General features: G+C 39.0%; 1 protein-coding gene across 2 annotated transcripts in view; it reads right to left on the reverse strand.

The window, feature by feature from the left end:
* Positions 1 to 12,094, reverse strand: part of rbks (ribokinase) — a 162,028-nt gene that overhangs the window by 80,871 nt on the left and 69,063 nt on the right. For both annotated transcript variants that reach the window (XM_059982817.1, XM_059982818.1), the window contains exon 6: positions 8,234 to 8,325. In XM_059982817.1, the coding sequence (XP_059838800.1) occupies positions 8,234 to 8,325 (92 nt within the window). The remainder of the gene's footprint in view (positions 1 to 8,233; positions 8,326 to 12,094) is intronic.

Genomic DNA, 12,094 nt, shown 5'->3' on the forward strand with positions numbered 1-12,094 from the left:
AGACTAGTGGAATGCTTCCACTGTCACTTGAAGTCAGCTCTCATGGCCCGCCTAAGAGGACCTAACTGGGTGAACGAGCTTCCCTGGGTCCTGCTTGGAATTCGCACAGAGTCCAAAGAGGATCTGCACGCCTCTTCAGCCGAGTTGGTGTATGGCACGTCCCTGGCCATCCCAGGAGAGTTCATACCAGCCCCAAGGGGGCAAGAGGAAGAACCCGCAGCTGTCCTGGACAGGCTACGCGAAAGGCTCGGCAACCTGGCCCCCGTACCAACTTCACAGCATGGACGGACCCCGACCCATGTACCCAAAGACCTGCAGAACTGTAAGTTTGTTTTTGTACGAAGGGACGGACACCGGGTACCACTACAGCAGCCATAGGAGGGGTCGTTCAAGGTGATCAGCAACAACGAGTCCACGTACGTTCTGGACATTGGGGGGAAAGAGGAGGTTTTCACAGTGGACCAACTCAAACCAGCCCATGTGGACTTGGCACAGCCGGTTCAGGTTCGGGGGGAGGGGGGGGGGATGGTTATGTGGCGACCCACTTTCTGCGCAGGCGAACTGGCTCACAAATAGCCAGCGTGCGGGGAGAGACTTTGGTAATGCACCTCTGATGTCATTTCCGCCCGGAGAGGGTAGGCGCTAGGGTTTAAATGCCAGCGTCGCGAGGTTTGAATAAACCAGTCTCAAAACGACTTACGTGTCGTTATTTCAGCGCTGTGTGTAGCACATCGTTACAATATTGCTTACAATGCCTTTAAGGAACAAAACTGATCAAGTCCTAAAGATGACCTACTTTAAAGAAATACTTGGTGAAATTTCAAATACCATTTGAATCACTGATGGTTGGAAGTTACAAACTGAGTCTTCAAGTGTGTATTCATGGTAAAAAGGGCTATACAGCCAGGAAAAAAAAATCACACCACTATTAATTAAATTTGAGTTTTAAAAAAGAAATATGGTAGAAGCTAGACATTAGCCATGGCTCAGTTGGTAGTGCTCTTACCTCTGAGTCCGAAGTTGCAAGTTCAGAAACTGCGAATTATTTATTTAAAATAACTTCCACAGTAAATTAGTTATTTTTTTCATGTCTAGACCAAAATCAGATTTGCAAAGCCTAAGCCGAAACTCCAGTGAAGGCGGATAACTACTGGAAATCTTGAAGCCCTACAAGGTGTCATTTTCACTGTATCTTGACTTCTGCACTATCCTAGTTTTCTTTTTTTGCTTGATTGGCAGCATACGTTCAGTTGCATAGGTTTCAGGTTCTGCAATTCACTACATTTATCCTTTTGTCTTGCTTCTTGTTTAAGTGAACATCATATCAGATTCTGATTGAGAACAGAGGGCGCATAGAGGTAGAGAGAATACAAGCAGCAAGCAGAAGGGGAATGATTTTGATCAATGCCTACGATAAGATGAAATGCCAATGACTTGAATCGCAAACTTGGTTTCTCTCTACACTGATAGTACCTGATCTGTTGTGCATTTAGAGTATTTTCTGTTGCTATTTCAGAGTGCATGCACAGTGTTTTCTTTTAATTTTAATAGTGAAAGCTGTTTTTAAGGTATTTTAAAGGTTGGAATAAATTACAAATAGATTTAAGAAAAATGCTTTAGCATTTCCTTTGTCGAAAGTAACTATGTTTGATGACTAGACTTAGGCTTTTCTGAACCCACAACATATTCAATACATGAAATCATATCTTCAACATCTGACCATAAACAGATCTCAAAAGATATAACAAAACCCAAATTAGTGAGTCAGTACTTACACCGTAAGTCATTTTTTTCAGTTTGCTCTATGCATACTATAACCTCCTGTAGCTCATCTTCCCAATATTTCCTATGATTAGTTGAAATAAGACCACCCAACCAATGTCACACACTGCCAAAGAATTCCTAGAAAATACAGCTATTTATCAACCATGAGTACTGATAAAGGGTTTTGGTCTGAAATATTGACTGTTTACTTTTTTCCATAGATACTGCCTGTCCTGCTGAGTTCCTCCAGCATTTTGTGTGTGTTGCTTGGAGTTCCAGCCATCTGCAGATTTTCTTGTGTTTGTGTTGTTGACCTACTCTGTAGTGAATTGCTCAATTTCATATTTCCCAAAACTTTTTTTATCTGGAAGACACGTTGGACTGTATGTTCTCAGTTTGTATGAAAGGGTATAGCTCCAATATCAAGAAACAATAAAGCAGGCTGTTTAACTGATTAAACTCCCCAAACCGTGAACTAGTCCTACCACTAGTAAAGATCATATCATCAACAAAATACATTACAACATGAGAAAAGAGTAGCCAATGTTTCGGGCCAAGACCCTTCAACACAGTTTCCTGATGAAGGGTCTTAGCCCAAAACGTAGGCTACTCTTTTCTCACGGATGCTGCCTGACCTGCTGAGTTCTTCCAGCGTTGTGTACGTATTCTTTGATCCACAGCATCTGCAATTGTATTTTTGTGTTTTGCAAAATACGTTACAATATGCCTTGTTTGACAAATTTCTGAACTCTTGCATAGAATATAAAAGATCAGGTGCATGGGAACACCATAACCTGCAATTGTAACACAAAGTCACAGATATCCATACTTGGGAAAATTTTGCCATTAGGTGTGTCAAAACTCTGGATTCTCCTCAGAAAAGAATTGTAAAAGTACAATGCAGACATGCTGGGGGAAATCAGGAGGTTGAACAGTACTGGCAGAGGAAAAGTTGTCAATCTCTCGGGTTGAAATCTGGCATCAGTGGAGAGGTGAGATGGGCAGAATAGAGAGGAGAAGGAGAGCGGCAAGAATGATTCTGAGGCAATTGATGGATTGTGGAGAGGTGTAAGATGATAGACAAGTAGTGTCAGGAAGAGGTGGTGTTCAAAGATTGCGGCAGGCAAATGACTGACGAAGGTAAAGAGAGAGAGGAAAAAGAAAAAAAACAGATGGGGCAAGATGGCGGAGGGGTGCGTGAAGATGGGAGACAGCTGCTGGACGGAGATGAGCAGAAACACAAACCAGTACCAGAGATGTATTCAGTTACAAAAAGAGAGGTGAGAATCAGAATCATTAGAGGAGAGGTGAATTCCTGTTGGCACTGGATGAGGGGGAGGGCAGGGGTGAGGGGTAATCTGCAGTGAGTGATGCAAACAGGAGGGGGAAGGGGATAAAGATTGTGAAGGGTGGTTGGGGAGTGGTGGTTACAAAATAAGGTGGATGAAAGATCAGAAGGACAAGGTAGAAAGGTGGGGTGGCTTCCTAATATTGGAAAACACACTATTTATGGCATTGGGCAGTAGGCCACCCAGGTGGAATACAAGGTGGTGCTCTTCCATTTTGCACTGGGCTTCATCCTTGGTAGAGATGGTGAAGGATGGACAGTCAGTGTGGGAAAGGGAAGGAGAGTTGAAATAGTCTGTAACTGGGAATTCAAGAGGATGAATACAGATTGAGCAAAGGTGCTGTGTGAAATGGTGACTTAGTCTGTGCTTGGTCTTGTTGGAGTAGAGGAGGTGACATAGAGAGTACCAAGTCTATTAGAAAAAGTTGGAGGAGATACAGATGAACCTTTGCCTCACCTGAAAGTGTCTTCATCATACGTAATGAAGCCAATTAAGATGGTAGTTCACCAATTAGCAATGACTAATTGTTTGATTAGCAATGACAATTAAACCATTTAAAAAGGTTTAAATGTTTACTCATGCGATGTTTACCCAACATGCACAATAATTGAAAATTATAAGAAGACAGAAGAGATTGTAGAGGCTGGAATTTGCAGCAAACATAACAAACCGTTGTCGTAACTCAACAGGTCAGGCAGCATCTGTGTAGAGAAATGGACAGTCAACGTACAAGGTAAAAAAAAATCAATATCTGAAAACATCCAAATGTATGAAACATAACCTACACAGAGACCAGTAAGTTTTTCTGCTTCTCAAGTGGCTTGTTAAATTGGCATCAGAGGAGCTGTACATGATTCACGTACGATGCCACCTCAGCTTCCTGAAGCACCCTTCTAATCTAGCCTAATCTACTATTAAATACCATCTTGTATGTGAATACCTGCTCCAAGGGCTTACTTCTTAGAGCTGATAGTTGATGGGGGAGGTGAAGATGGCAAAGATCTACAAACCTCATTTCCAGAAAAGTTGGGATATTTTCCAAAATGCAATAAAAACAAAGATCCGTGATATGTTAATTCACGTGAACCTTTATTTAACTGACAAAAGTACAAAGAAAAGATTTTCAATAGTATTACTGACCAACAATTATATTTTGTAAATATACTCAAATTTAGAATTTCATGGCTGCAGCACACTCAGCAAAAGTTGAGATAGGGGCATGTTTACCATTGTGTTACATCACCTTTCCTTTTAATAACACTTCTTAATCGTTTTGGAACTGAGGATACTGATTGCAACACACTCAACAAAAGATGGGACAGAGTTAAAATAAGATTGAAAAGTGCACAGAATATTCAACTAACACTGGTTTGGAAGACTCTACGTTAAGCAGGCTAATTGGTAGCAGGTGAGGTATCATGACTGGGAATAAAAGTAGCGTCCATCAAAGGCTCAGTCTTTGCAAGCAAGGACGGGTCGTGGTTCACCCCTTTGTGCCAAAATTCGTGAGAGAGTTGTCAGTCAGTTCAAAAGGAACATTTCCCAACGCAAGATTACAGAGAATTTAGGTCTTTCAACATCTACAGTATATAATATTGTGTAAAGATTCAGAGAATTCAGAGACATCTCAGAGCGTAAAGGGCAAGGTCGGAAACCACTGTTGAATGTGTGTGATCTTCGAGCCCTCAGGCAGCACTGCCTAAGAAACCGTCATGTTACTGTGACGATTATAGCTACCTGGGCTCAGGAGTACTTCGGAAAACCATTGTCACTTAGCACAGTCCGTCGCTGCATCCTGAAATGCAACTTGAAACAGTGTTACGCAAGGAGGAAGCCATACATCAACTCTATGCAGAAATGCCGGCAAGTTCTCTGGGCCCGAGTTCATCTCAGATGGACCCAAAGACTGTGGAACTGTGTGCTGTGGTCAGATGAGTCCACATTTCAGCTAGTTTTCGGAAAAAAAGGGTGTCGAGTGTAAACATACCTCTGTCACAACTTTTGTTGAGTGTGTTGCAGCCATCAAATTCTAAATTTGTGTATATTTGCAAAATACAATGAAGTTAGTCAGTAAAACTACTGAAAATCTTTTCTTTGTACTTTTGTCAGTTAAATAAAGGTTCACGTGAATTAACATATCACAGATTTTTGGTCTTATTGCATTTTGGAAAATATCCCAACTTTTCTGGAAATGGGGTTTGTACAATCAGTAGGAGGAGTGGAGGGAGATATCAGATCTTAAGAGCTGGGTTGAGGGCCCAACTATTTGGATATCTTTGTTGGGGCAGCAAAAACCTCAGATTTTATTGGCTGGAATTGCAGTTTCATGCTGGGAATCCAATGGCTGGGATGGCTGCACTAATGATCCTTTTACCAAAATGCATTATCATAAATTCCCCAACACTGTATTCCATCTGCCACTTCTTTCTGCTCATTCTTTCAATTTGTCTAAGTCCTGCTTCAATTGCATTGTTTCCTCAGCACTATCTACCCCTCCACCTATCTTTGTATCATCCGCAGACTTGGCCACAAAACTGTCAATTACAGTGTCCAAATCATTGACAAACAATGTGAAAAGTACTGGTCCCTATACGACCTCTGAGGAACACCATTAGTCAATGGCAGCCAACCAGTAAAGCCCTTTTATTCCTACCCACTGCCTCCTGTCTGTCAACTATTCCTCTATCCATTCCAGTATCTTCCTGTAATGCCATAAGATTTATCTTGTTAAGCAGCTTTGTGCCAGACACTTTAACAAATGCCTTCTGAAAATCCAAGTAAATGACTCCCACTGCCTCTCCTCTGTCTACTCTGCTTGTTATTTCCTCGACAAACTCCGACAGATTTGTCAGGTAAGATCTCCTTTCACAAAAATCATGCTGACTTTGACTGATTTTATCATTAGTTTCCAAGTACCCCAAAACCTCATTCTTAATAAGAGACTCCAACATCTTCCCAGCCACTGAGGTTAGGTCCTTTCTTTAGTCTTCCTCCCTTTGTAAAGAGTGGAGTGACATCTGCATACTTTCAGAACTCAGGGACAATAGTAGAATCAAGTGATTCTTAGAAGATCACAGCCAACGCATCCATTATCTCTTCAGAAACCTCTCTCAGGACTCTGGGATGTAGTCCATCTGGTCCAAGTGACTCATCAACCTTCAAGTTTTCCTAGCACCTTTTCCTTTGTAATAGCAATGGCACTTGCTCCTGCTCCCTGACACTCACAGACCTCAGGCACACTGCTAGTGTCCTCCACAGTGAAGACAGATGCAAAGTACACATTAAGTCCATCTGCCGTTTCTTTGTTCCCCATTACTACCTCACCAGCATAATTTTCCAGTGATCCAATATCAACTCTTACCTCCCTTTTACTCTTTATATAACTGAAAAATCTTTGTGTCCTGCTTTATATTTATAGCTAATAAGAGAACAAAGTAAAAATATCAAGTTATCGACTGAGAATCCTGTTGTAATTTTAATTTCCTTCGAATTGTGCAAGAAAATATTGCATTTTGTAAACATACTTCTAGGATATGTATAATTAACATACACACATATATATGAAGCAACCTTGAGATATATGAAACTAATAAAATACCTTCAATTTTATTTACAGGGAAATTCACTCTTGGATAGATCACAAGTAACCTTCATGGTAACAGCAGACAAATTTTAACTGGACCAGTGATAAACTGACCATTCATATCATTAAATTTATTTACACTCAAAAAATAAATACAACACAATTGTGCAGTGTATAGAAACTAGGGAACAGAGACCTTGTCAACTACAGTAGTGTATTGAACATTAAAAACAATATAATTAGAAAGATATTTTATACTAGGGTGGAGATTTTATTACAACTATTATTCTTGGCAAACAGATCCATATCAGAAGAGCAGAGAGAAAATAGGCAGTGATACTGTAAGCTGAGGCCTCGCTCAACTGTATGCATGTATGTAAAAATGGGGAATGTGATGGCATTTGCATTTGGTGTCCAATAAATCAGTTTGCCCAGGAATAAAATACTTCCTTTATTGTTGAACACCATGTACAAGTGATGACACCGGCCATTCATTTCTACAGGCATCCTTCCAGTTTTCTGCATGCAGAAATACATTCTATTTTATTCATAGTTGTTGGCATTATGCTGTTGGCAAGGATTATGAATTTGTTGCACGATACTAGCCACCAAAGAATGAAAGACTCATTTAATAAACATTAATGTACATCAGATAGAACAGTGGGATTAGTTAAGTAAGAAAAACAACTGTGTGGAAAGAAAACATGACTAAAACTGATCTGCAACTAAAAGGTAGTGAAACAAATGCATTTTCTATCCATTTATCTTCCATCCAAATAACCTACGGCAAAACTGCTGAAATAGAAAACAAAAAACAGGCTTTCAACCAGCTTTTCCAGTAATGAAAAAGTTCTCAGGGTCCATCAATATATGAAGAAGGAGCTACCAGGGTGAGAACCATTCCTAAGGTAGTGCACCAAAAAAGGCCATTTTATTTATATAAATATATATATAAAATCGTAATTTATAGGTTGTTTATTAAGTATTGCTCTGATTTGCTGCTGCAAACAATAAATTTCATAACATATGCCAGTGATATTATGGCAATAAATAATTTGCTCTTTATTATCTGTTTACTAATTTGCAAGTAGTATCTTTCAGTAGATATCAGAGATATCATAGCAGATTAATGTAACACTGCAACGTAACACTGGAACTCCCTAGATAAAAATGCCTCATATTTTGTCACAGCACCAACTCCATGTGTGGACAGAATGCAAAATAGTATACTGCTAAGTTGGAATGTTTGCATGGAAACAGCAAGTGCAATAGATACCAATGTCTGCGGAAGATCATAACATTGGCAGTACTGAGGGACTGCTGCACTGTCAGAAGGAACATATTTCAGAAACAAACCTTGGGTGGATGGAAAAACAGGCTGCAGCAGTAACTTAAGATATCAACCTTGTAGACAAGAACAAATGCAAATTTGTACATGCTCATATACCAAGTTTGCATTTGAATCCAGATTTAGGACAATAAAGACAGTTAACTAACTGTATCATCATGAATAAAATAAGACATAGCATTACAGTACCTCGCTCTCATTGCAACAGAAGACATCTGTATTTTTGTAGAAATCAGGATCAAGAGCAGCAGTAGCTGGAGCAGGATTGAAGATGGTCTTCACTGAAAGATTTGTTTAGTAAAAAGAAATAGAGATTATAAGTTAAAATATACATATATTGATTATAAGAAAATTGCTCCAAGTACCACCAAAGTAATAAATTGCAACTTTAATGTCCATTTGAATGTCAAAATAGCATTTCAGAAAATTTAATTGATTGTATTAGGAAAGGGAAGAGTAGGGAAGAGTAACATAAAAATAAAAATGGAGATTTGTGTAATTTATCACCGCAGGCAGCTGTAGAGGCCGGACAAATCTTGTTTGGTTCCTGACTGGACATGGCATCAAAGGTTATGGGAGAAGGCTGGGGAGTGGGGCTGATGAGAGGATAAGAGGGATTTGCCACTTTTGAATGGCCTAATTCTGCTCCTATGTCTTATGGATGTATGGTCTTATACAGAAACTTCCTAGGAAGTAGAAGCGTTGCCCTGCTTTCTTTGTAATGGCACTTATGTGCTGAAGCCAGGATTGACCCTCTGAGATGATAGCACTGAGGAATTTGAAGCTGCCGTCTTTGGTTATAGTAAGTTATAGGGAAATAGTTGTAGGTATAAAATTGATGGGATTGCTCAGAGAACTGACACAGACATGATGGGCCTAATGGTCTATTTGTATTTTGTAAGGAAATATAAAATAGGAAAACAATATAGATGTTCTGTTTGTGAATTCCAAGTTAGTTTTTTTTTAAAAAGGATGATATGTCAAGTGTGGGAATAAATGTATGTTTTAATTGCAAGATTAAAGAAATTGAATCTACTGGATTGTATAAAGAAGGCCATACAATTTTTTTTTTGGAAAAGCAAGAAACTGAATATACTGCTAATAAATAAACTCCCAGCAGCTCAGAGAGCATCTGTGGAGAGAGAAAATCATTTAAATTCATGACAATTTATTAAATGTTGTCTGACCTGCTGAGCATCTCCAACATTTTCTGTTCCTACACATATTTTTCATTGCAAAATCTGGTCTTTGTGTACTGCATATACAATTACATAAGAATGATTCTCAAAGGTAGTTACTCCCCTTCGCTCAGCTAATTAGCCTGAAATTCTGCAAGTCGCAATGCAAATCTTGCTCTAATCCAGTTTTTGAGTCCAATCTATTCAATTTTATTGTGTCTTTATTTTAAAATTATTTTATAGACAATAGACAATAGGTGCAGAAGTAGACCATTCGGCCCCTCGAGTCTGCACCGCCATTCTGAGATCATGGCTGATCATTCACTATCAATACCCATTCCCTGCCTTGTCCCCATATCCCTTGATTCCCCTATCCATCAGATATCTATCTAGCTCCTTCTTGAAAGCATCCAGAGAATTGGCCTCCACCGTCTTCCGAGGCAGTGCATTCCACACCTCCACAACTCTCTGGGAGAAGAAGCTCTTCCTCAACTCTGCTTTAAATAACTGACCTCTTATTCTCAATCCATGCCCTCTGGTACTGGACTCTCCCAACATCAGGAACATATTTCCTGCCTCAATCCTATCAAATCCTTTAATTATCATAAACGTTTCAATCAGATCCCCTCTCAATCTCCTCAATTCCAGTGTGTACAAGCCCAATCTCTCCAATCTCTCTGCGTAAGACAGCCCTGCCATCCCAGGAATCAACCTAGTGAATCTACGCTGCACTTCCTCAATTGCCAGAATGTCCTTCCTTAAACCTGGAGACCAAAACTGTACACAATATTCCAGGTGTGGTCTCACCAGGGCCCTGTACAAATGCAAAAGGACATCCTTGCTCTTGTACTCAATTCCCCTTGTAATAAAGGCCAACATTCCATTTGCCCTCTTCACTGCCTGTTGCACTTGCTCATTCACCTTCATTGACTGATGAACTAGGACTCCTAGGTCTCTTTGCATTTCTCCCCTACCTAACTCTACACCATTCAGACAATACTCTGCCCTTTAGCACATGCCAATGATAACTCCCTAATCAACTTGTACCCAATATTTTGTAGCACTATAATCCACTGATATCGTAAACCTGTTAAGCTCTCATTCTACCCATAAGAATTGAATAAGGAATAGAAAAACTGGCCCTATTTGAATAAAATCTAACTGTTCTTTCACTAGTGTAAATTAAATATGCAGTAAGACTGTCCAAATTCTTTCATCACTTCTGCTGACAGCACTTAGAACATATCTAAATTTGAACTAGTCACACATAATCTGCAAAGAACATAACTGTTTTGGTAAGAGGAGCTCAATATGAATTCACAATCTGAAAATAAATCATTTTCTTTGACAATAAGGCTCTCAGTACTTCTGCCAGAAATACTAGCAGAAAGCAATGCTGTTTACTTGAATACCCTCCAACTCTCAAGTCAGTGGTGACTTGTTAAAATCTGCTATTTTGAGGTCATCACAACAAAATAAGAAAGTAACAAATAATCTAACCACTAAAATATAAAACAAAATTGCACTGCAATTGAGGAGATGGAGGTAGTATAGGCTACAGCAAAATTATCACAATGTTAATCTTCCAAATTGCTACAGATCTACATTTGTAGTTTATGAGATGAAAAGAATATCTGGATCTATGACAGGCTTCAGCTAAAATAAATTTTTAATGGAATATCGAGTTGTCAAGATAGAGCACAGTCCAAGTGAGCCCATACAGCTCACTGTGTCAGTATTAACCGTCAACTTCTCACTTATACAAATCCTACCCATTTTTTTCCCATTACCCCCACATTCCCCTCAACTCACCCTGTTTCTAACACTCACGAGCATAATAACGGTGACTTACCGCTGCCAATTAACCTACTAGATTGCATATTGGTAGGATGCTGGATGAAACTGGAATTTCCAGAGGAAAGCCAGGTGATCACAAGGAGCGCACACAATTTCCACAAAGATAGCAACTAGGGTCAGGATTAAACCAGGTCAACAGGAATGTGATACAGCAGCTTTACAAACTGTTCTGCTCTGTTATCTTAACAACATAATTCAGTAAACATAGGTCATGTAAGTTTTTCAGTTAAAAAATGAAAATCAGAAAAAAATCAATGGAAAACTACAAAAATATTTCTGATTCAAATAGCCTTTTATGGGAATAATAAATTATGTCTTATTACTTCAATTTTGCTTCGAATTGTTAAGTGTTGCTGCTGGCCTATTCACCAATGAATAGGACCCTTTCCTTTTTTTTTATTGATTTTTTTATGCATTTTCTTCAACACTACAAAAAAAAAACCCAAGAATGAAATAGGAAATTAATACAGTGCAAGATAAACATATAATGGTAATATAATACAGAATATAATAATTGAAAAAGCACCCAAATTGAAGTCGTGTAAAGTTAGTATCCACCCCCACCCCCGCAAGAAAAAAAACTCCAGACCAACCAGAGCAAAATGTAGGAAATATAAATCAGAACATTCAAACCCCCAAAACTGTAAATACAATTAAAAACAGAAGATAATAATGCCTACTACCAAAAAAAAAAGCTGAAAGCAAGGGACTGAAAAAGAAACTTAGTCAAAAAGAAAGTTATGAAAATACTTAATAAAAGGCCCCCAGACCTTATGAAACTTTATGTCCGAATTAAGAATTGAGTAATTAATTTTTTCAAGATCTAAACAGGACAAAATATCATTAACCCATTGAGTGTACGTGAGTGGGGCAACATCTGTCCATCTAAGAAGAATTAGACATCTTGCCAGGAGAGAAGCAAAAGATAATATTCGATGTTTAGTCAAACTCAAGCATATATCTGTCTCAACCAAGAAACCAAAAAGAGCAATTAAAGGGTTAGGTTCTAAGTGGC

The sequence above is a fragment of the Hypanus sabinus genome, chromosome 10, assembly GCF_030144855.1.
Source record: "Hypanus sabinus isolate sHypSab1 chromosome 10, sHypSab1.hap1, whole genome shotgun sequence".
NCBI lineage: Eukaryota > Metazoa > Chordata > Chondrichthyes > Myliobatiformes > Dasyatidae > Hypanus > Hypanus sabinus.